Here is a 23,757-nt window from a genome sequence, read left to right as displayed (position 1 = left end):
AACATTTTTAGACCTGCTCAGTGTTCACTTGTGTCTGGCTTTTGTCAGTATGTCACATATCAGCTGTGAGATATTGTTAATAACCCTCAGGTTGGCAATGGAGTGACAATATTATCATGCTGCTAAAGCCTGGGGTGAGGGTGGTGGGGGGTGGGGTGGTGGTGAGGTATTGCTTTTGAATGCAGGCACATATGGCGAGTTAGGCTATCACACCAAACCTAATGGTTCCTTAAATTAAACTATTCTCCTATTACTGCAAGTACGACTAATGTTGAAGCACAGTCACTGGAGGGCAAGAAATATATCAGGAACAGGTGCCTCAGTACAGTTATTAAATCAAAATCACATCATTTGGGTAATTAAATTTTTCACACATTAGACATTTCATGTAATATTGTGCAGTTTCATAGCAGGTAAAATGTCCTAGTTTAATTCCTTCAACAAAAATTACTGTACCAATTGTTCTCAGAGAAGTGTCCCAATCTTCAGAGCTCACAAAACATGACTGAACCAAACCTACCAGATAATACATTACTTTAAGTCCCACTGTTTAACATTACACAACACACTATAGTGTAGTTGTACACAGCTATACTGACATTTTAAGTTTATATGAATGTGCAGTATTTATGAACAATCATAACTTGTCCTATGAAGACATATTTTATGTCATTATAACTGTGTTTTACTGTATTGTCATTGGTTTCATTAATTTTGTATTTTTCTGTAGGAGCCTCGTTGACTTGTTATTTGCGCGTTCCCGGTGCCTCCATCCTCCTTCCTCTTTTGCTGCGCGCTCCCGTCTCTCTGACATTCCGCCTGCTCTCACGTGTTTTCTGTGTATAAAAGGGTCTCAGTCTCTGCTCATCATGTCCAGTGTGTCACCAGACAAACGGAGGAAGATGGAGTCAGCGCTGAACCAGCTGAAGAAGCACACCGTGGTGGTGGCAGACACGGGAGATTTTAACGGTAAACAGAAACCCCTTGCTTTTTATCAAATGCTAATGTTAGCTGGTTAGCATGCTAACTTACTAACTTGGAAGTGAATGACCGCCGTGTCAGTTAAACGTTAGCATCATTCTCACTCCTGTTAATTGCAGCTAGCTAAATAACACGTAAATCAACCCTCGGGAGGCTTTACGTTTACTTTTTAACTACAAAAAATGACAATCTTATAATCCGATTACTTGTCATTAACGTTACTTAATTTAGAAACACTAGCTACTTTACGCTAGCCGCACTAGCAAACGCCAGCTAACTACCATAAAAGGGCAAGTATTTTGTTTACCATAGCCTCTTATCAAGCTCACAAATGACACAACTTGAAATTAGCTATAGCTACACCAGTTAGGCTTGTGTCCGTGGTGAAAATGTACGTGAGGTGGTGGCAAACTGAGTTAGCGTGCTACAAGGTGTAATATTTGGTTTTTCCTTCCTCGTTTGTCCCTTTCATGCCACAGAGGAAAAAGGTCATGTTTCTCAATGGGTCAGAATGAGGAAGAGTGTTCAGTAATAGTATTACATTGTGATGCAAACCACACAGTTCCTCGTGCACGACTTGCAGACTCAGGATGACATGACAGAACTGGTTTGTGACTCTGCAGCCAGGCGTGACAACTGGAGAGCTAATAATGGTACTCTCCTTACACATCAAGGTTGGCGGGGGTTTGCATTAGGCTATTAATGACTATACAGTTTCTAATGATTAGATATTATTGATTAATCTGCAAAGTATGTTCTTGGTTAATTGGTTATTTGTTCGTCTTTAAGAATTTTTTTAAAAAAGGTCATATGTACAGCAAATAAAAGCAGCAAATTATCACATTTGAGAAGTTGAAACCATCAAATTATTCAATTACTGACATAATTGCTTGATTATTTTGATCTGTCGACTACTCAAGTAACAGTGGCACTCCAGTTTGCATAGACTTTCTGTGTTAGTATGTATTTTACTAAACTGCACTTTTAAACAAATTAAAGACACTGAGTCATACATACACGGGTTGGACCCAATAACACAAAGTGCTGTACTAAAATTATAATTTGATTAATGAATTAGTCAGTTGACTTTTTTCTTTTTGGCAGTTTATTGTTGCGAAATGCTAAACATTCTTTAATTCTAGTCCCTCTAAAGTGGTTACATACAAGCTAGTGTAATTAAGTATTTCACTAGTGACTGACAAGCCAATAACAACCTACAAAAACAATACGCACAACAATTTGAAAACATCACCTTGGACAGTGCTGATAGGTCCCCTCCGCTATTTTTGACATTTTACATATTATCCAATACAGTACCAGCGCAAACAGAGCAGGACAATCAGAACTTGCCAGCAAGTAACAGATATTTTTTCTATCACAATATCCTACACATCAACAGTGTCCGTCACACAATGATGATTTACACAGTTTTTATCACAGCATCTCTCAGCTGCAGTGAATACCTCTGTCAGCACAGTCAACAAAAAAAATCAAAGATGTTATGCAGCGTTTGTGATGGTGATAAGAACAGTGGTTTGTCAAGATTTACACAGCCATTGTTTTCTCCTTTTTAAATGCACATGTATGTCTGGTTTCTGTAGTCTTGGGTTTTACATGAATGGTGTAACATTTGTTGGGTTTCACTTGTTGCAGGTTGAGACATGTTCAAGTCAAGCAGCAACACTTCTGTATTTCTGTATGTGGTCAAACATGATGTAACACCCACAATCTTGCTTCACTTGTATAATTGGGAGGGGAAGATTCTCAGGAGTGGTCTGACAGTGACGGGGGGCCTGAGGGGGCACTTGTGAAATTTTGCATAAGGCTGCTTGGTAACTGATTAGCCAGCACTGTTAACAATGGCTTGAAGAAGATATACATTTAGTTAAGATTCCTGATGAGATCTCAGCTGGTTTTACATGAAGTGTGAGCTCTGTCACAGCATTCCTCACAACCGGTGGTATGCATACTAATACCACATTTAGATTGAGGCAATTATCTGATTGTGAATCTCTGAATGTGAAAAGAAGTTCTTTCTCCCACATGCTTTTTACACATTCCTCTGGACACTGACCTGATGCTCCAACAAACTACCAAAATCACATGACCACAAACATAAAGCAACAGGTGTACTTGTCTGGTATAATCTGGTCATTTGCCTTAATTGTGAGGTGATAAATATAAATATAGTAGGTGCACATTTGTGGTCAATTCTCAATTACACATACAAAACTTGCACAGAAAATTCTGGACAACTTATTTACAGTCTTTTATTTGTGTTGTGTTTACTTGTATGACTTCAAAGAGTATTTTTCCATGTATCATCAGTGGCAATGCATGTCCTCGATGGCAATTTGGGATGGCTATTATGGAAAGCCCACAAAACTACCCATATGGTGGACGGAACAGACCCCGTCTTTTGGGAATACTGCTGTAATCAGCACTTTAACTGTGTAGCATGTTCTTGAACTGTTGATCACGAGTATCCAGTCCAACCCCACTGACCTACAGAAGGATCCAATTTTCTCTGGAGGGGGGGTATGAGAGATAACTGGCTACAGAACAGAGGCAGGCTTTGTTCTTAGCCTGAAGAGCTGGCAGCACTGGCTGGACTCAGCTGCTACAATCGAGTACTCTCACAAAACCACCGTGCCCCATGAAAAGGCCCTGCTGCTCACGCATATCAAATTAAAATCTGCAGCTCTGTTCTGTAAACTGCAACAGGATGATTTTAAAAACAGGTCTGTCAGAGGTCTTGAGGTTACAGGATAACACCTCTTGTGACCTTTTGCTGCAGATTATAAATATTACTCAACTTTAAGTCAGTTTGTCATAATTTTGTTAATCATGCCAGTCTAATAATACACAGAGGCATATAATCAAGCTTTTGTGAAAAATGAAATGTTATTAGATTGTTGTCTGTTAAACCTGAGTCCTCCCTACGGTAACATTATACCACATAATCTTTATATCTGACAAGAAGAAACACTGTCATCCATCTGCCTGCTCTGAATATGAATATGTTTTGGATACTACAGCTTCATGTTTAAACAGCAGGTGGTGCAATTTCTCTCTGACAGCGGCAGGATATTGTGGATTCAACAACATGCCAGAGTTCTCTCCTGTGACTCTTTCTGATGTTCTCTAGCTCTAAACTCAAACAAAATCCACATTTGAATGAGAAAAATCAAGGAATATCTTGAATTAGAGCTAGACTCAAATTATCCCTGAGGTTTAAATGGCCTAGTTAGATTATGTCAACTGTCTGCACAGACTGTGCTGGGAATGTCTGAAAATAGAGATTACTTTTTTTCCCCCTTGACTAAAATTAGAAACCAAATTGTATATTTTTATTTTCCCTCTTCCTTATACTTCAAAGACCTATCAGATTCAAGATAAGCATTTGCACTACAATCCAGAATTTTCTGTCCAATGCCTTTTCACATTTTTTGGTAAATTAACTGGATTAGAGAACAGATCCTGGGCTTGATAAGATATTTGTAAGAATGGTAATGGTAAAAAGTATGAAAAAATGGTTCTATGTATGTGACTTGTTTCTGCTGTGTCTTCCCTGCAGCCATTGATGAGTACAAGCCCCAAGATGCCACCACTAACCCATCTCTTATCCTGGCTGCTGCTAAGATGCCAGCCTACCAGCACCTGTTGGATCAGGCCATTAAATACGGCATCGCCAAAGGCGGGTAAGAGGTCACACAGAAATGAGAGCTAAACCAGACACCCTGTTCAGACACAACTACTCTTCAGTTGTGTACCTGTTGGCTTACACTAGAAATCAAACCTGAATATAAACAGCACTGATGGGTGATTTGCTACAGAAAGGGAACATGTTATGTGGCTTTGCAGATGTTGCACAGTACACGATTCCTCTGTGCAACGTGTTGACAAAGTTCCTTAATTTAGAGCAGACAGACAGTTGATTGTAATGTTGGTCTTTTCTGCTTAAACCCAGAGTTTGTGAAGCATTTTGGTCTCCATACTCTATTTCTAAAGAAATGTTAATTGGGTTTGTGACTTTGCTCGCTGTTATTTGAGTAGCAGAGCTTCAAACAACTTTAACCTGATGATCTGTCAGATTTCCAGTAATTTTAATGTGCAGAAGTAGAGGATTGAAGCTTTAAGAATAACTGCTACACAGTTTCAGTGTACCTCAGCCACTGAGATCACCAGCTTCGTAATGTTTCTTTTGCTGCTCAGAACTGAAGAGGAGCAGGTAGCCAACACCATGGACAAGCTGTTTGTGACTTTTGGGCTGGAGATTCTCAAGAAGGTCCCAGGCAGAGTTTCCACTGAGGTGGATGCCAGGTAGGTGCAAACAACCTGTCACAAGGTGCCAGTTATGACAAGAAACAAGTTTACCATCTTAAAACTTAAAAATACGACAGCAGGCTGAGAGAAGTGTAAACTGCATGCAGTATTACTCATGAGTCTAAAAAAACTGGTAAAAAATGGTAAAAAAAAAAATGGTATTCAGAGACTGTGTTATCAGTCATGTCGTCATTCTAATAGATGAATAGATGGTTGATTTTTATTAATGCTTAATGACTGCATTGTTTCACCTAACAGACTATCTTTCGATAAAGAGGAAATGGTTGCCAAGGCCCTCAGGCTCATTGCTCTCTATGAAGAGGCAGGTATCAGCAAGGAGCGTGTGCTCATCAAGCTGTCATCAACGTGGGAGGGGATCCAGGCCGGCAAGTGAGTGTATAATGTTCGCTACGTGTTATGCCATTAGATTATTGTTTGTAGCAGTTTGTCGTGTTGATGGGTTTCATCTCTTTGTGAAGAAATTTTGATCTTGAGTGGATACAGCAGGGTTCCTTCCAGTGTCTTACAGTGGAGATGGTGTCGCTTCATTTGAAATAAAGACCGTCCCAGCTAATAAAAAGTTTGTGACTATGAACCACATTGTCACCCGTTCTAGCACAGCTGGAAAACTTTTTTCTCTCCCTCTCTCTAACAAACTTGAATGAATTTGAACGCAGTGCACGCACTGTGTCACCCCTGCAGGCTGAAAAACACGAGCGTACATGCTTAGTGATCAGTTTTCATTGGGATCAGTGTGGCACTATCTTAGTCATCCATGTTAGAAAGCCATCCTGGAGATCCTGTGGAGTTTCTGACCGCTAGTAGTGCTTTTTTCTCCTTTTTTTTTTTCCCTTTTCTTTTTTAAGTGTGCAGGTCCATATGTAGTTTGTTGTGTGCATGCTCTTGTTGAAAAAGGATCATGTTGCATACCAATCAGGATTTAGCACCATTTAAATCAAAATACAGTGACCAGATGGATTTGTATCTTAATTGTTAATATATGGCAACAGACATTACCCCTAAAAACAGGATACAGAGTGGGTATATGAAGGTGACTGTGCCGTCTGGAAAAACAATTTAGACTTTTTTTATCTTAGTTTTTTTATTAGGTACAGTTTTGAGGTAAATAATTAGTCAATTAAATTATTATGTGATTTGACAGAAAAGGTTCTACCTTCTCAAATGTGAAATTCTCTTAGGAAATTTGCTTAGGTAACTCGGATAACAGGACTACGAGAATTTGATACCAAATATTTAACCAGTGCTAAAATGAGAATAAGAATGAACTTTCTCTCAGTCAAAAAGACTGCTCATAGAAAAATGTAACGCTTCATGTTCAGTTTGCTTCATTGTTTCTCCGTCTTTTGAAGTGTGTCTGGTTGCTGAGCAAGAATGCATGTTTACATCTGGTCATATTACTGTTTGTAATGCGTTTTAAATAAAATGTACTTGTTTCTATTTTTTGTTTAGGGAGCTTGAGGAGAAGCACGGTGTTCACTGCAACATGACCCTGCTGTTCTCTTTTGCTCAGGCTGTGGCCTGTGCAGAAGCAAACGTGACTCTTATCTCACCCTTTGTTGGACGCATCCTCGACTGGTACAAGGAGAATACAGACCGTAAGAGCTACGAGCCACACGAGGACCCAGGTAATTAAGGCCATTCTCTGTGTTACGAGACCTGCCTTCATGTGAAGTAATAAGGGGAAGTTGGTCGTAGCATAAAACCAGAAAAGACGTTTAACCGTTTAACCTCCAAATAACAGCCAGGTTCATACATTCATGAAACACCTGGAAAGGCCATGGAATTTGGAAGATGCCAAACCCAAAAGGTTTTACAAAAGGCATGGAAAACTGTTCTAAATTTGAAAAAGCTTTATTTTATGGGTCTGAAAATTCCAGTTTATTTTCAAATAATCTAAGAAGTTTCCTGGAAAGAACCGCAAAATTTGGTGCTAAATACAAATTTAATAGAGTTGGGACACATGCAGAAATGCTAAACTAGCACAACCTTGAGAGCTGAGCTACACTTGCTGAATACCCATGTCAGAACTTTGTCTTTATTCCCTACCCCCCCTTTGTTCCCTCCTTTGGAAAACTTTAAAGAAATTAATAGGAAATACATTGTTACCATCAATTTTTAACATGGTTCAATGAACTGGTGTAACATCTATTCTATGCCCAAGTCTCACAGGTGACACATAAACCATATTTATCTCAGGTTTAAAAAAAACCCAAACATATTGTGTGTTGTGTGGAAAAATATCTGGCATTTAGAACTATAAAATTGTCACTGCCCTCCCTGAGGATTTAAGATATCATGTTAACACCAGGTGTCTGAAATCCAATGAAGAATTTTCATAGGCAAGTAACTTAAAAGTAACCTGTGATTGTGTGTTGTGTTTTTATTCATCTCTCAAGAAAGCAGTATTAGCTGAATAAATTCAATATTGTGATATATTATCTGTGGCCATGTTATCATTACAGTGGCACCAATATCAGTTTTTGTGTGTGATACTGAACACAGAGGAGTTTCAGTTCCTTCCTGCACACATTTAAAATCTGGTTTAAAGCAGTTCAGGCTTTTGTTGGTGTGTTTGAGGCTGATGACAGCAGTGGCCAATCACGCCTGCTCCTCTAATCTCCTTTTGAAAAGCAATGTTTCACCCTATCAAGACATTCTGACAGTTTGATAACAGAGCAGAGATTTTAGACCAGCCTTTCCCTCAGAGGAAACACATATTATCATCTAGGAAATGCTGCAGTGCCAGTGGAGCTCAAATATGCTGCCAAGGGCAAATGAGATCTGTTCAGGCACTTAGAATTGAAAAGGAAGGACTTCATATATGACATATGTGTTTGACTTAAGTGGGAGAGGACATGATGGTGCAGTGCCTAGAGTGCTGTTTAACTAGTCTGAGCATGAAGGCAAAACTTTACCACTGCAGACACCAAAATTGAAAAGTTAATGAAAGTGGTTGACAGCAGGTGTTAAGTCCCAGGGTGGAAACATTTCTTTAAAAAAAAATGTCGCTGCATGCAGAATGCAGGGGAGAGGTGGAGAAGCTGTTTAAAACATAAATGATTGTTTAGAACTGTAACAAACCTTGTGATTTGTGTTGGAAACAAAACAGTGCTATATATTTGCACATTTTGCCCTGCCCAAGGGTTGCTATGGTAGTTGGTGTAACTGGTGTTACACAATGTTAAGGCACACACTGGTTACATAACTTGGCCATCAGCCCCATCATCTTTTTTTCATTTTTGCATATCAGCCATGGTGCCCATGTTCATCTAATAGGAAAACTCACATTTGTAAAATGCTAGTTATCGATACTTGGATGCCACATTTATAAACTGAACAGTGTCTGCTTGGTGCAGCAGCAGAGCAGAGTCACATCAGTGTAGCGCCAGGAGTGTTATCATGTGACAAGATGAGAGTTGATCAACGAGACGAGTGGAGGATTTGGTGTCAAAGCAAAAAGCGCCCATATGGCAGTATTTCAGATTCAAACCTAACACCAAAAGGGAACCTGATAATGAGGCAATCTGCCAACTTTCTGTGATGAAGGTGGCAGCATCTGGAGGTAACGCTAATCTACACACACACACACCATACTGAACCAACACGTCTTCTCTTGTAAAATGTCTGGTGTAAGCGCTAACACCAGTGTTGTCAAGAGTTTATTACCAGGTGTCCACACCGTGGCATCACCTCCCTGCGCTAATTGACAAGCAAGGTACACCCTGGACAGATCAGTCCATCTCAGACTTGACTTATACACACAAACAACTCATTCACACCTACAGGCAATTTCGCGTCACCAGTTAACCTGCATGTCTTTGGACTGTGGGAGCAAGCCAGAGTACCCAGAGAGAAGCCACACGGGCACAGGAAGAACATACAAACTCCACACAGAAAAGCCCCAGACTTTTCAGAGCCTTTAACGAAAACATTAAATCAGCTGTGATAATAATATGACTAATAATGTGACTAGATTATTGTAAAAATGTTCAGAATGCTGGATGCACCACAGAGATGAGCATCTACACATCTATAATGAAGAACTAGGAGTTTTCACCTGAGCTGCCAACAGTTATTTAACAAACAAAACAATTAACCACACAATGAAAATGGTACACACATATAAATCATCCCTTGGTACGAACTTTAATGGGAGCAGTAGATGTTAGAATGTTTGGGCTTTTAATGCATCTTGGCTTTGAATTTCCCTTCTTCTTCCCAAGGTGTGCTGAGTGTGACCAAGATTTACAACTACTACAAGAAGTTTGGCTATAGCACGGTGGTGATGGGCGCCTCCTTCAGAAACACGGGGCAGGTAAAAGCCCTGGCAGGCTGTGACCTGCTCACCATCTCCCCTGGGCTGCTGGCAGAGCTCAGCCAGGATCACAGCTCCGTTACAGAGATGCTGAACGTGGAAAAAGGTACCAACCCTGCAAAGTGCTGCTTTCTGTAATAGCTTTGCCAGTTTTATTTTCATTGTCCATGAACATGCAGTGAACCAGAAACATGGAAGGCAAGAAGTTGACAGACTTTAAACCCCAGATCATTGCAGTCAGACCAAAAAGTTTGTCACCTAGAATAGTGATGAATACATACATGTGTAGTAGGAAAATTTTCAGCTTATCTGCACAGGCTGCTCTACAGCTTGTGTCAACACAGACAATGTTGCACTGACACCTGCTATTAGTGTGTCACTGTGCTTCATTCATGTGTCAAAGGGATAATGATGCTTTTGAAGGGTTGTTCTCAAGAGTCCAGACGCTCTTTGTTTTCACCAAACATTACAGGGCACAGTGACGTGGGAAAAGATGCTACATAGCACCAAGGTGACATTTCATCGACTGTATGTTTAAAAACAGCAATGTCTGTCACAAGCATCACCACGTTTTTTCATCACGTCTTTTATTAATTTTATTAATGATTTTGGAAACCTGAAAACATAATCAGTACCTTGTTGTATGTTTTCCCTTTTAACTGTGAACAGTCATAAAGTTTCCCTAGAGCAGAGAACATAACTGCGATGTATTGGGACAAAGTGACATGTGGAAATCTGTTCAAAGCAATCTGCTCCTCTGGGGGGAAAAAAAATGAGAATCTGTGAAACCTGTAAGCATAGAGCCTAGCACATACTTACACATTGACCCTGATGGTTTTGTTGTTACAGCCAAGGCCTGTGATCTGGAGAAGATCCACCTAGAGGAGAAAGATTTCCGCTGGCAGCACAACGAGGACCGCATGGCCGTGGAAAAACTGTCCGACGGCATCCGCAAGTTTGCTGCTGACGCCATCAAGCTGGAGACCATGATCAAGGTAAGAAGCCTTTTTTTTTTGTTGTTGTTTTCGGATTGTGAGCGTACTAATCCTTTATGAGATGTTTGTCCAAGTGTTGTGTGCTGACTCATCAGCGTTTTTGTTTTATTTAATTGCAGGAGAAAATGCTCAACGTGAAAAATGGCCAGTAACGGGCAGATGTGGCGTCTCCGGCCGTGTTGTCAGGAAGCATAAGGAGTTAGGAGCCCGCCTTCTTTGTCCTCAGCTACCTGACAGAAGGTCCAAAGCACCAGAAGGCCTTTCCTCTCCTCATCTGACCAAACTCCAGGGACCTCCTGAACAGACACCTTTCCTCTCTTAGGCTGGGACTGACACTATTTTCTGACCAAACATAATGTAAATGATGATTAATGCTAATGTTGGTGTGGAGTTGTTGTAAAATAGTCTTAATATTTACTAGAAACTTGGCCAGAGGAGGAACAAAAGAAGAAACGGCTTAATGAGACTTGGCTTAGTCTCTTTGAGTATTAATCATGTGACTACTACACAGGACCATTTTGACAATTTTGTTACAGACTTTAGACAAATGAAGACAATTGTACCATCATTCCTCAGAATCTTTCACATTTTGCTCTTTTGAATAAATGAATATCTCAGCCTTCACAGTTGTTTTCAGTTGTCTTTTAACTCTTTTTGTCTTTGTTAACATCAGGGAGTGTCAGACACCTGTAACACCACATTAACCATAAAGCCTTGCAAGGCATTTTAAATGGAGGCTCTTTCAGTTGAGCTGAATTGTAATTTTTTTTAATCCTGTTCACAAAGTCCTCCTCTTGACATGCAACTATTGTCATGCCTCTCTTACAGTCTCTGGTCGAGCCTGTTTAACTCCATTCTGCCTCTGTCCGAATTATGCTCAACTCCACCTTACTCCCTACTTCTTCAGACTTCAGAAAAGGAGGAACAGCTTTACTGAAAACTCTTAATACATGTTTGATGCCACAAGACATCAATATTAGTAGGACTAACTCTTAAAAGAAAGAGAAGTGTGGCAGGTGGCTTAAGGTAATGGGATATATTTTTACAATATTACTGTAGATTTGTTTGCTCTCCCTGTGTGTTTGTTGTGACGTTTGAATGGATGTAGTTTTGGGACAAAGCTGGAAGATTTTACACAGTTATAATTTAGTGGCAAACTGCTGTTTACACTATAAGCTCATAATTAATAGTCTTGTACAGAAACACTTTTAATAATGTACTGGACTTATGGTAAACAAGCTTCCTCCTGAAACGGCAAACACGATAAAACAAGATTTTAAGTCTTGTAACAAAGACTGATTGAACAAGAGAAACTTTAATACAACAAGAGGTAAATCTTTAGGGTGCAAAAAGAAACTGTAACAAACGTGACGCTTGTGTAATTCATGCTCCTGAAATGTGTAGGTTCCAGCTTTGAACCATCTTTACACAAGCTGTTCAACTATGTAATAACCAGAAATATTCAGACCAGTTCTTGTCATAACATTGGACTGTTTCTTTTTCTGTTTCTGCCTTTTACTCACACTGTGATATAAGCTTGTCATTACTGCTTTGTGATGGGTCAAAACTTAAATCACCTTCAAGCTTCATAACATCAGGATCTGATTAACCTGCTAATCTGACCTACCTGCTGATCTAATGCAAACAAAGATAAACAACAGAAATGTCAGAAGTGTATTACAGTGTTTGGACTGAGAAATGGAAGATGGACTGTTATGGAAGTCTGTCTCTCATCACATGTTCTTAGTATTGTCCAGTCAAATGTGTCTGTGACAGATGATTCGTAACGAGAGTGGCGATCATCTCACACTGCAAGCTTTAATACTCACACTGCTCTTCAATGGTGATACCAAACCTGCTTCTTTCCAATTCAACTCACTCCACCTCCACAGACTTCTCCAAATTTTCATGTCATTTAATGTGATTTTTGAATATTTCTTTGAATATTATGTTAATGTTTGCTCAAACACTGTGTGTGACTGACCTGACTTAAATGATCTGATCTGTCAGTTAATACTAATCACATTATTATAAAAAAAAAAATGTATCTGTTGATTGATTACTCAACCTTTTGTACACCAGGCACCATATGTAGCACATACCATACCATGAACTGCAGAGGTGTCATGTCTGCTGTAATTTTCACATCAGTCAATGCATCTTTATTGTTTCCCTCACATTTTTTTCTGAGTGATTCCATGATGTCTTTGTCCCACCACAGCTCCTCTCACAGACATCAAACAGCCACAGTGTTTCAGACTCATCATGCCGGGTAGGTTTTAGATCACACTGATTAACTGATGATAAATAATGTGAGCTGCAGAAAAAGACTCATTAATGTACAGCTTTAACATCCTTTAATGAGTCAACCTTTCTGTCTTTGTTTTTCCCAAAGGTTCAGATGCTTGGTCTAACTGAGGAGCTGAGATGCTGCACAGATCCAAACTGAGCGTCCTGTTGCAGGGCCTGACTCTGGTCCTGTTAGTCCCGGCCTCTGTCGCCTCTTCTCTGGGGCTGACGGTCCACGTCGTGCCCCTGGACAGCGACAAAGGGAAAACGGTGGGCAACATTTTTCTACCCCTGAAATCTTCAAGTCTATAAACTCTGGCAGACAGCCCTCATTACAACATTTCTGTTCTTAACTTTCTATCATTTGTTGAGGTTTTTGTGCCATCTGAGGTAAAGCAGTGAAGTAACACAAACCATTTTTTCCACTTGAAAGTTCAAGAATTAAAAATTATTGTTTCAAGCTTCAGCAGAATATCATTTTTATTTCTGTAGTTTTAAATTGTGTTGAAACCATCAAAATGAATAACTTGTACAGGTATTTCTCACAATTTCAATTGTTTTATTTCTCTACAGTTCATTTCTCCTCAGCTAGAACCTACTTCAGTGATTCATTAATGGAGGACATATTAGTTTCACATACATTTAAAAAATAATCGCTTAATTTTTCTTACTTTCAAGACAGGAACCACACATTAAACCACTTGTATCCTAAAATCACTCTCACTTCTCAGCACAGTGAGGCTAATGGTCTTTAACTGAAAAAGTAACTCTGAATTTTTGATTAAGTAAGATTAATTGTAATCTATTTATTCATCATTTATTTGTCACATTTAATCCATTAAAATCCATATGAACTGTGTATAAAACAGAAAAAGAAAGCTCTTAACTACTTGTGCATACATCAATCTACAGTTTAATTCCTTAACATCTCATGATACTAAGCTTTACATTTTTGATATATGACTTGATTTAACAGATAAATTCAGGTTGTGTTTTGCTTCACAGTGTTGATCTCACTCTCACACTTTTCACTGTAATTTATTGTTTTAAAATTACAATATAGGCCTATTTTTTAGTTTTTATTTATCTGTTTGTTTGTTTGTTTTGGTGGTCAGAATCAAAGTACATCACCCTGCAGGTTCTTCAGCCGAATTCACACGGCTCAGTCATAAAATTAGTCACTGCACATGAGGTTTGTCATTTTCTTTGTTGTTTTGCTTCTTGCAGGTGCGTGCTCATTTCACTGCCATTGCCCCCAGTCCTTGTCCAGCTTTGTCTGGACTGTGTGCTGAGGGGGAGGACTGTCTGGTCCACGCCTCCTACTCACCTTTCAATGGCACCAAACCGGACTCCGGCTGGTGCGTCCGCCAGTGGCAGAAAACTGTCCCCAGTGATTACAGCGCCTCCATCAGTTTGGGGTATAAGTTCTACACACTGGTCACTGTCTGGACTTCATTTAATAACATTCACTCTGTTTTTTTTTTTTAATCTTAAATTGTTGCTTCTTCTTGTTTTGTTCTTGTTTGTTGTCAAACATGCAAGTGCATTTATGTTAAACTGGGTTAATAAGGAGAGGCTTTGTCCTTTCACTTTCACACTTTGCCTAAATATAACTCGTGGACTTGTCAAAGTTGCAGACTTGATAATGGTCTTTCCTCTGGTGAGGTTGCTGCATCTCTCATCTATTCATGGCTTTGTTTGACATTATTTAAAGTAGGTAGTCAAGGTTAACAGATTAAATAAACCATGTAAGATTTCTCTTGTTAATATTTTAAAGGAGCAGAGATTAAAGTCAGTTTTTTCATATTTGTAAAAGGGAAACTTAAAGTGTGTAAAGAGAAAAATGCTTGAGTCTATGTATTTCTTATCATTATGTCAGTCTGATTAGTGTCTCATGACTTGCATGATGTAATCTGGCTGTAATCCTGAATTGAAGGTCTAATGCACTGTGTACAGCATTTGCAACAAGTGCTTCTGTTTTTCTACTTAATGTTCTTTCATTGATCTTTTTTGTTATGTGCTTTGTTTAATGTGACATTTGATGTGATGATTTAGTCTGATATGTAACTTTTTCTTAAATGTTTAGGTCCAACACAGAATTGTATGTATCAATGAAAACAGGACCAAACATTCGAGCCAACAGTGGGAGACTCAATCAACCAGTTTATGTTGCTCTCCCTCCTCCACTAAGGTAATATACACACTCATACAGACACACACACATACCCGCCAGACGTGTCTTTGCTGTAAGAAACTACTTAACTCAGTCCAGAGTGTGAGCCGTTAGAAGGAAAACGAGGCTTAGTTCAACAGATTAGTAGATTAGACCACTGATACCACTCTCATGTCTGTGCTGTAAATATGAAGCTATCACCAGCAGCCCCTGGCTAACTTAGCCGTTAATAAAGAATGTAAATAAACAGCTCGCCTGGTTTTGTCCAAAGGTAAGAAAATCTGCCTTCCAGTAGCTCTAAAGATTACTAATTACCACCTATCTTGTTTGTTTAATCCGTATAAATCCTGATGTATGTATTTGGACTATTTCACGACCACAACCAAATTGCCAGGAAACCAGGAGAGACTCCAGGAAGTTAATGGCTCCAGTTACTGTCTTACATCACACCTGGTGTCTCAGCTTTACAGTTTTAACATATCTGCTTTCGTTTTCACCTTTGTTGTGCCCACATTAGTGATTATCTCTCTGTTTCTGACTCCTGTTGTGTTATGTTATCAGGGCCCGTGTGAACTGCCCTCACCACTTCTCTCTGTCTGTCAAAGACCTGGATGGGGACAAGGTGCGATGTCGCTTTGCCCGGGCCGACCAGGGCGAGTGTCTCAGCTGTACTCAGCACTCATTCATAGAACTGGATGAGGTGAGTCCAACTTCAGTATTTCCTTAAGCAGTACACATAATAACACAGTCATTTATACATTTTCTTAATGAGTTTGTCAATTTTTTTGGAAAAAAAAATCTGGTACCGCTAAACTTTCTTTTTAGTAACTTCTATGTATCATGAGCAAAAACTAGAAAAACTGAAAAACCAGCTTCATCTCCCACTGTAAAGAGTATTCAAGAAAAGAGAATCAATGTATTTACCTGTATGATATAGTATGTATAAAGGTATTTGTTATAAACAGTGGTGGAAAGAATACTCAGATCCTTCACTCAACTAAAAGTATCAGTACTGCAGGCTTTTTTACTCTGTAGTAGTAGTAGTAGTAGTAGTTCTGCATTCAAAGGTTTACTTGTATTGGATTATAATTTGGTATAATTAGCCACATTTACTTATATTCTAATTATATATATTTTAGTGTTATAATGTTATATATATATACAATTATTCTTTATATTATATAAAATTATTATTATTGCTGAATCATGAACTTCAAAACAGCAATGAACTGTTGAGGCACGGTTCATGTATCTTGCCAAAGCTGCCTTTTGGCAAGATAAACAGCAACGTAGCCAAGTAGCTCTTCAGGTTACTCTGGCAAACACTGGATGAGGCATCTGAGCAAAACAGAAACTTTACCCTAACCACAAGAGATTGTACCGAGCTGTCCTGGTAACGAAGGAGGATAAGATTGACAATGACTGCTTACTCAGAAGAACAAGCATAAACAGACGTCAGCCAGTGAATCATAGCGTCCTACCAGAGCAGCAGCAGTCTCAATACATAAATCATGATCATATTTTACAATCCAGCTCTTAGTGGTGTGTTTATTTCCTCACGTCATTGTACAGTAGGATCATGTAGAAGGTGAGAGGAAGAACTAAAGTTACGCCAAACCATCAGGAGCCTGCTTTTCCAGAAACAAAATCCCAATTACTTTGAAAAACCTGCTGACCTTGCTGTGGACCTTTATCATTAAAATGATTAGTGTAGTGTATTTACATAATTTGCTCAGTGAAAACCACTGGTGTGTCCATGAGTCTCCAGTGGTTACAGTGGCTCCATTAACTTGTTGATGTGAGACATACACACTGACCATGCAACCTCTGACAAATTGATACATAAAAGAGTGACCATTCTCATATTTTATTGTTATTGTATTTTACAGTCCACTCAAATGTTTGTTGACTTCCAGCTGAGTCTGTGAAACTGTTAGGAGTTGTAGCAAATAACATTTCAAAAAACTTTACATCAGCTCAACTGTCCAGAAACAACAGCACAGACCTCTGAGAGAGCGATATTCTGTTTGACTAAACTCTTGTACCAGGAGAAATGTATGCTGACATTCACTGGAAACGCAGCAGCAGGACAGTATTTCATCTACCTGATGGCAGAGGACTTCATTCCTGCGCCAAGAACAAACCACTTCATAGACAACACACGCCTCAGCTCTGTCCCTGTGCACCTCTCTCTCACTGGTGAGTCTGTCATTTGGGAAATAGAAATTAATTTTCATTAAGCACCGTGGACCAAACATATAGACACACAGTTAGTATTATAGTTAGTTTGAGGTTATAGAAACGTGTCTTATTCTTCTTCCTTCCAGTGGAGGAGTCAACTTCCAGCTGCAGTGGTGAGCCTGTGGCAACAGAAGACACCCCCGAAGACCACTCCACACTGTTTGTCCTGCCATATCAAGAGGCGAAATTCAACGTCAGCTTTGTGTCACAGCTGGAGAGGTGCGTCCTGCTGGGCCTTTTAATGTCATCTGCTTACACATTAAAAAACACAGAATATATTGTTCCAGTGTTACACACTGATCCATTTCTGCAAGAGTAGTTTTTGTCATTGATCATTCTGTCTATAATTTTTTCACTTAATCAATAATATTTTTGAAAATTTGGAAAATTGTCCATCCCAGTTTCCAAGAGTTCAGTGTATATCCACAAAGTCTTATTTTTCTCTGATAAAAAGTCCTTTACTACCATAGAAGAAAATACTTACATCTGCGAGGCTGAAATGAGAGAATTTCATCAGATTTTCTTACTAAATGTACAAAATAGTTGTAAACTGGCTGGTGATTATTTTTCTGTTGACTGACTAATTATTGTAGCTTTGTATGTAACACAACCAAAAAATCTAATTTTGGTCCATTCTGTGTGAAATTTAGCACTAGGGATAACCACCTTGGAATAATGTGTGAACACACCTTTGTTGGAATAGGAAGCGTTTTTCCCCTTCCTCTCATTCTGCTGACATTGTGTGAATGCAGCACATTTAGGCAGATTAAAATCACCTGTATGGGTTCATGAGGGGAGCATAGCCTCTTATGAAAATTGAAATTAAAGGTCTCTCTCTATGTTTGCAGTGTTTTAGAGGTGGCAGTGGTTGGTCCCCCCCAACTCTTCAGGATTGGCTTCAAATCAGTCGCCTCCCTGTCAGCAATGACCATTGCCTGGGTTCGCTCCGAAAACAACCTTGCCCGCCTTTTACCCATCTGCTTCGCTGCAAATACTAAGAGGTAGTTAATTCACAGTCTGACCTCCCATAAGCAGGAGGAAAGCAGGGAGACACACAAAAACACTATTATTGTAACAAGTTACCTCATCAAACATGTACTCAGTGGTTTACTAACTGAACTGAGTGACCAGTTCTGATTGTGTGCAGTTACTTTTAACTTTACGGATGTGTTTTAAGTATTAAGATAGAGAGGAAAAAAGTAAAATGCTCTAGAAATTGAATTAAGTTTGTAGGAAAAGATTTAAAATGGCCTAAGAAATTTGTGACTTTCTCTGTATAATCTGAATCAAACCTGATTTTATTATAATATGATATTTTCCCTGTTTATTATGTAGTACAGTGGCTTCAGAAAGTATTCAGACCCCAAAAAGCATGTTTTCACTTTGTCATTGTGGGTTGAGTGTGGATAGATGGGCAAAAATGGCTGTTTTATGCATTTAAGATTAAAACTACAATACAATACAATTAAATTGTACAAAAAGTGAAGGGGTATGAATACTTTCTGAAGCCACTGTGTATACTGTAATGCAGTTACTAATAACAAGTGCCAGTATAAGTGCTAAAACTAGTGGTATTAAGAAAAATAGCTTTTTACTAATATTTTATTAACAGATCTGCAGTATATTTGTTTATAGAACAGTCAAACATCACATATCACTATGCTACTCATACTTAATAGTAACTTATTACTTATAGTGTGTGTGTAGAATTTGAAAAAACAAGCAAGATCCACTGAGATTAATGAGCTGAAACCATTTTTCTCACAGGCATTGTCTCATATTTCCACAAACAAGAGTAATTTGTAAAACAATGTGATCACATGCAGTATCAACACATAGAGATTCAAAGATATTCAAAATATGCTGTTAGACCGGTTATAGTGTAACGTCTTACTTTCACTTTCAGTTGTTGCCCATTCTTGTGAACACAAACACAGATGTACAGACACATAAAACACAGGTTACATACCTGTAAAAACATGTAACTATAGGGCGTCCTGGTTGTGTAAGACACATACCATACAACTGCAGCGTACTCTGTACATGTTTTGAATAGGTGACAGTATCATAACTAGTATAAATTCATTACAGTATATTATTCACATGCACACCTGCTTCCATTGCCAGTCAACTGTCTCATGAAGGTCTGATTTTCACTTCCTGTCTTTCCAGTTTCCAGTCAGAGCCCAGGTGTGTGTGGCTGTACCAAAGTAAGACCTTAAGCTCTGATAAAATGTCAAAAGAATGCCAGTAACGCTTACAGTAGCTCACAATACACCACTCCTAACCTCACAGAGAGGTTTCTCAGAAAATATCAACTAATTGATATTCTATTAAAATATACCTTTCTTAATTCTTTTCAGGGGGAATGAGGACACTACCTGAAGGAACAGGTTAAGAAAATATTACACTTTGTTATATTCAGACATTATGTGTGTGATTCAAATTATTTCTGTGTGAGTGTAAGAATTTATCAGTAATCTGAGAATCTGCTGCTGTCTGCCTGCAGAGCTGAAGTGTAAAAATACAGAGATGACTCTGGTGCTGCCTGTCGCCTCCCTGAATCACATCAACCTGGACGAACTGCAGCTCAACAGCCCCACCTGTCCTGTCATCTACAACAGCACACACCTGAGTGCTCGTATCCCCCTGACTGGCTGTGGCACCAAGACTGTGGTAAACTGCTCCACCTTTCTGTCTTTATATCCTGTCTGCTCTGTGCCCAACAATTACAAGGCTTTTTGTTTCATAAATACTGGGAGATTTGTAGTTTTAATTGTTTTGGCTCTGTACTTCAACACATAGGGTTTCAAATAAAAATGTTAAAGTGCTGCCCAGCATGAATTTTTAAGGATGTTCGGTGGTGTTCACATCCACATGAGCTGAACAGTGTCTTCTTTTGGCCCTGAGAGACTATGTATGAAAAGTGCTACAATTTCTAGATGGTACATCAGATATTGATTCATCTGCAGAATATTTTGTCAATTAATCAATGAATCACTTAGTCTATTAAATGTTAAGAAATAGAGGAAAACTATGCTTACAGTTTCTCAGAGGCTGTGATAATATTTTCAGTTTGTTTGTTTTGTCTAATAGTCTGAATCCTTAAGATATTCCATGTACTGTCATATGTGGCAAGGGAAACAACAGTTTGAGAAGCTGGAACCAGAGGATATTTTGCAATCTTTCTTAGAAAAATTAAAAACTATTAGTTTATTTACTAATGATTACAGCTCAAATTAGACGTGGATGTACACACTTACATTAAAAATCATAAATCTTGCTCTGAGTGCACTGAAAAAAGATAACAGAGGACAAGTTTGTTGGATTCACATGTTTATATACCATAGTATATGACAATAAAAAAGATTTATTAGAGGCTATTTTGTTCCAAAATGTTAATTACTGAACATAACATCATTAGTTTCATGCTGTGTAGTTTATATATTCTTGTCTCCATCCGTCTATGAGTAAGAAAAAGCAGTACTTTCAGAGTAACTTAACACCACCTGAAAATCTAGTCTTTGCTGACCTCAAGTGGTTTAATCTCTTCTTGTACAGTTGTACTCCAGGTGTGGTCACAGGTGCATCAGAGCACACTGCTGACCACCCCTGAGGTGAAACAGACTAGAGGTGACAGTAAAATATTGCTTTTCAGTCTGGTGTGAAGTTGCTTGTTACATTCTTACTCTAACTTGGCACTGATAGAGTCATTTTCAACTCTACACTTTCTCATCCTCACCTGTTTTCCAGCACTCTGGTACGGAGCTGGTGTACACCAATACCTTGCAAAGTGTGCGCGCCTACACTAAGGTCAGCCGTGAGCCCTCCCTCATCCTCCCTCTGGCCTGCCGGATCCCCGGAGCCCAGATCAGTGGACCGCAGTACAAAGTCGGCATGCCCACAGAGACTGAGACATTTGGTCCGGTTATGTTTTGGATAGAATTTCACCTTCCAGGAACTGGGCCTCTGGCAAGATTCACAGGCATTCCCAGGTTGCGCTCCTTGAACTTGCCAGGACGAGTGCGCAGAGATGTGGAATCTCTATTGAGGAGTAGCAGCACCTCCACCAGCTCCACCAATGGCACCTCTACCAGTGGTGCCATAGGGTCCCGGCTCAGCCAGCTGGACCTCCATGTGTTTTCCAACTGCACCGTGAATAGAGCCGAGCTGGTAGTGAGCAACTGTATTGAGTCTGAAACGGAGGATTTTGCAAATAGCAAGTCCATTCTGGACCAGGGGTCAGTGACAATCAACTTGTTTCCTGTAATAGTTTGAAGTTACCATTTTGAAAAGGACAGATACTGTATGAAACAGTTTGAAAGAAATATTGACTTTGTTTTGGCTGCAGACATCACCCCTGAATTTTGGAGCATATAATATAAATAAATTACAGTAGTTCTCGCTCCCCTTCTCTTTTAGGTGTGCAACCTCCAACAGCACATTAGAAATTGTCACAACAACAACCATGGCCAAGGTTTACCGCATCGATTTGAGCACCGTGGAGACCAAAGGATCAACGGTCTGTATTCTTATGCAATACATGCTATGCAGTTCTCTTCCTCTGTATATTTTTTCTAAATGCCCCCAATATAAGTCTTAGCAGGAAATCAATTTTACAAACAGAATTTTGCAGTGAATAGTTCTGCACAGGATGTTCAGAGTTAGCTCCATTTAAGCCATATGAAACAGCTCTGAATCAGACAAAAGTGTATAATTTCCCAGTCCATTGGTTTATCACTTTGGCCCTCTGTATACAGTAGACGGTAGTGGTGAGATAAAATTAACTGATAAAGAGCCTGAACTGTTGTGGGTCCCAGTACAGCTGCATTACCTGCATATATATTCTGTCAACCAGTGAACCAGTTATGAAATGTGAATTGTGTCTTATTTTGTGTTTTGCAGATGTATGTCCAGTGCACAGTCAATCTGTGCATCGCCACCCTGCCCTCTCGCAAGTGCCCCGATCTGTGCACCAGCTCCTTTAGTCACAGAGCAATGGTTAACAGTGTGTATACCAGAGCCTACACCATCCGCTCAGGACCCGTTAGCCTTGTGGTCACCACTGCTGCACCGTCCACAACAACCACCAGCACCACTACATCAACAACAACTACTACTACTACTACTACTACTGCTATTCCAAATACCTCAGCTGCCCAGAACAACACCACCTCACATGGTAAAATGTCTCTTTGTTTTTTAGGTGGTGACAATTCATTAAATGAAATCAGTCAGCTGACCTCTGAATTAAATTGTTAATTACAAGGTGAATTCATTTTTGTGAAGTGCATCTACAAGCAAAACCATTTTATTTATCTTTTAAGTTTTTGTTTTGGAGGAAAATAATGAGCACAAGCTCGTGTTAAGCTGTTTGACATTAATCATCAACTGCAAAGCTGATCAGAGGCACAAACAAACACCTGTTAAAAAAAATGTGTATTTCAAGGTCTATGTTTATGATTTCCATAATTAATAAGCATTCTTTTTTCACAATTTAAGTCTTGATTCAAGTTACATTACCTTAAATTTGTCACTGTTTGATGTTTAAAATGCAATAACAATACACAAACACACACTGAGTGAACTGTAAATGTAACTGTAACCTCTTCTCTCACCTCTCTCAGCTCCAGAACAGGCCTCATCTGTGGCAGTGGGAGTGATTTTAACAACTATCAGCATATTTCTTCAAAACATCTGTCTTCATTGAACATGCTGCTTCACAGTGATCTGTCAAGAGTACTCAGTGCTACTCCCACCCACCAAAATGGACATGTAACACACACAGTTGACAATGAAAGATGATAGAGTAGTTGTAATATTTAATATTTACAAAAGATACAGCTTTCCCTAACTAAAAAAATATGTTTAAAGGATGTTACAAACACCACTTAATTTCACCAACATTTCCAAATCTATACCCCAAATGGGCTGGGTTAAACAAACTGTAAAATACAAGTAGTACTTTGCAAAAAAGAAAGAAAGAAAGAATTAAATTGTGTTATTTGAGCACCAGTGAGTTGGAAAACAACACTGATTTAAGTTGAGTTATATATTCTTGCCTATATGTGAAACAGAGCACTGACCTCTCCTGGTGCCACACCAGTACATTTACTCAAGTGCTGTTAAGTCCAAATTGGATGTACTTGTACTTTACTTAAATATTTCCATTTTAGGGCACTTTATACTTGTACTTTGCTACATTTGAGAGAGAAGTGTTTTATTTTTTATTACTTTACAAATTAAGATTTTACATACAGAACATATGAATAAGTTTTAAAATACATGAAAAATAAATAAATAAACTAACTAACCAAAAGTGCATACAATTTGAGTTTGAATGAGAAGTCAATTAATCAATTAGTTGATCAGTGACTCAATATCTTTTTAAAACAAATTTAATAAAAACTGATCTT

At 38.9% G+C, this 23,757-nt stretch overlaps 2 protein-coding genes across 2 annotated transcripts; both read left to right on the top strand.

Moving 5' to 3' along the window:
- The first annotated feature begins 788 nt into the window (after window positions 1–788).
- Window positions 789–11,262, top strand: taldo1 (transaldolase 1). Its single transcript, XM_018683421.2, has 8 exons — window positions 789–969; window positions 4,559–4,682; window positions 5,197–5,304; window positions 5,566–5,697; window positions 6,778–6,953; window positions 9,552–9,749; window positions 10,493–10,638; window positions 10,758–11,262. The coding sequence occupies exons 1-8, from the start codon at window positions 870–872 to the stop codon at window positions 10,788–10,790; spliced, it is 1,017 nt and encodes a 338-aa protein (XP_018538937.1). The 5' UTR covers window positions 789–869; the 3' UTR covers window positions 10,791–11,262.
- A 145-nt stretch (window positions 11,263–11,407) lies between these two features.
- Window positions 11,408–23,670, top strand: LOC108887828 (uncharacterized). The gene is made up of 16 exons (XM_018683420.2): window positions 11,408–11,664; window positions 12,860–12,910; window positions 13,034–13,197; window positions 14,155–14,345; window positions 15,014–15,118; window positions 15,662–15,800; window positions 17,149–17,299; window positions 17,428–17,560; window positions 18,190–18,342; window positions 19,514–19,551; window positions 19,705–19,734; window positions 19,851–20,017; window positions 21,095–21,582; window positions 21,764–21,863; window positions 22,247–22,523; window positions 22,969–23,670. The coding sequence occupies exons 3-16, from the start codon at window positions 13,066–13,068 to the stop codon at window positions 23,049–23,051; spliced, it is 2,187 nt and encodes a 728-aa protein (XP_018538936.1). The 5' UTR covers window positions 11,408–11,664; window positions 12,860–12,910; window positions 13,034–13,065; the 3' UTR covers window positions 23,052–23,670.
- Window positions 23,671–23,757: the final 87 nt, after the last annotated feature.

Source organism: Lates calcarifer, linkage group LG2 (genome assembly GCF_001640805.2).
Source record: "Lates calcarifer isolate ASB-BC8 linkage group LG2, TLL_Latcal_v3, whole genome shotgun sequence".
Lineage (NCBI taxonomy): Eukaryota > Metazoa > Chordata > Actinopteri > Centropomidae > Lates > Lates calcarifer.
Note: the sequence above shows the minus strand (reverse complement) of the source record. Positions and strands in the feature narration are given on the sequence as shown.

Coding starts and splice junctions, on each gene's coding strand:
- LOC108887828 (XM_018683420.2), top strand. CDS start 13,066: ATGCTGCACAGATCCAAACTGAGCGTCCTGTTGCAGGGCCTGACTCTG. Junction 19,552..19,704: donor GTGTGTGTGGCTGTACCAAA/GTAAGACCTTAA, acceptor AATTCTTTTCAG/GGGGAATGAGGACACTACCT. Junction 19,735..19,850: donor GACACTACCTGAAGGAACAG/GTTAAGAAAATA, acceptor GTCTGCCTGCAG/AGCTGAAGTGTAAAAATACA.
- taldo1 (XM_018683421.2), top strand. CDS start 870: ATGTCCAGTGTGTCACCAGACAAACGGAGGAAGATGGAGTCAGCGCTG. Junction 970..4,558: donor AGACACGGGAGATTTTAACG/GTAAACAGAAAC, acceptor TCTTCCCTGCAG/CCATTGATGAGTACAAGCCC. Junction 5,698..6,777: donor GAGGGGATCCAGGCCGGCAA/GTGAGTGTATAA, acceptor TTTTTTGTTTAG/GGAGCTTGAGGAGAAGCACG.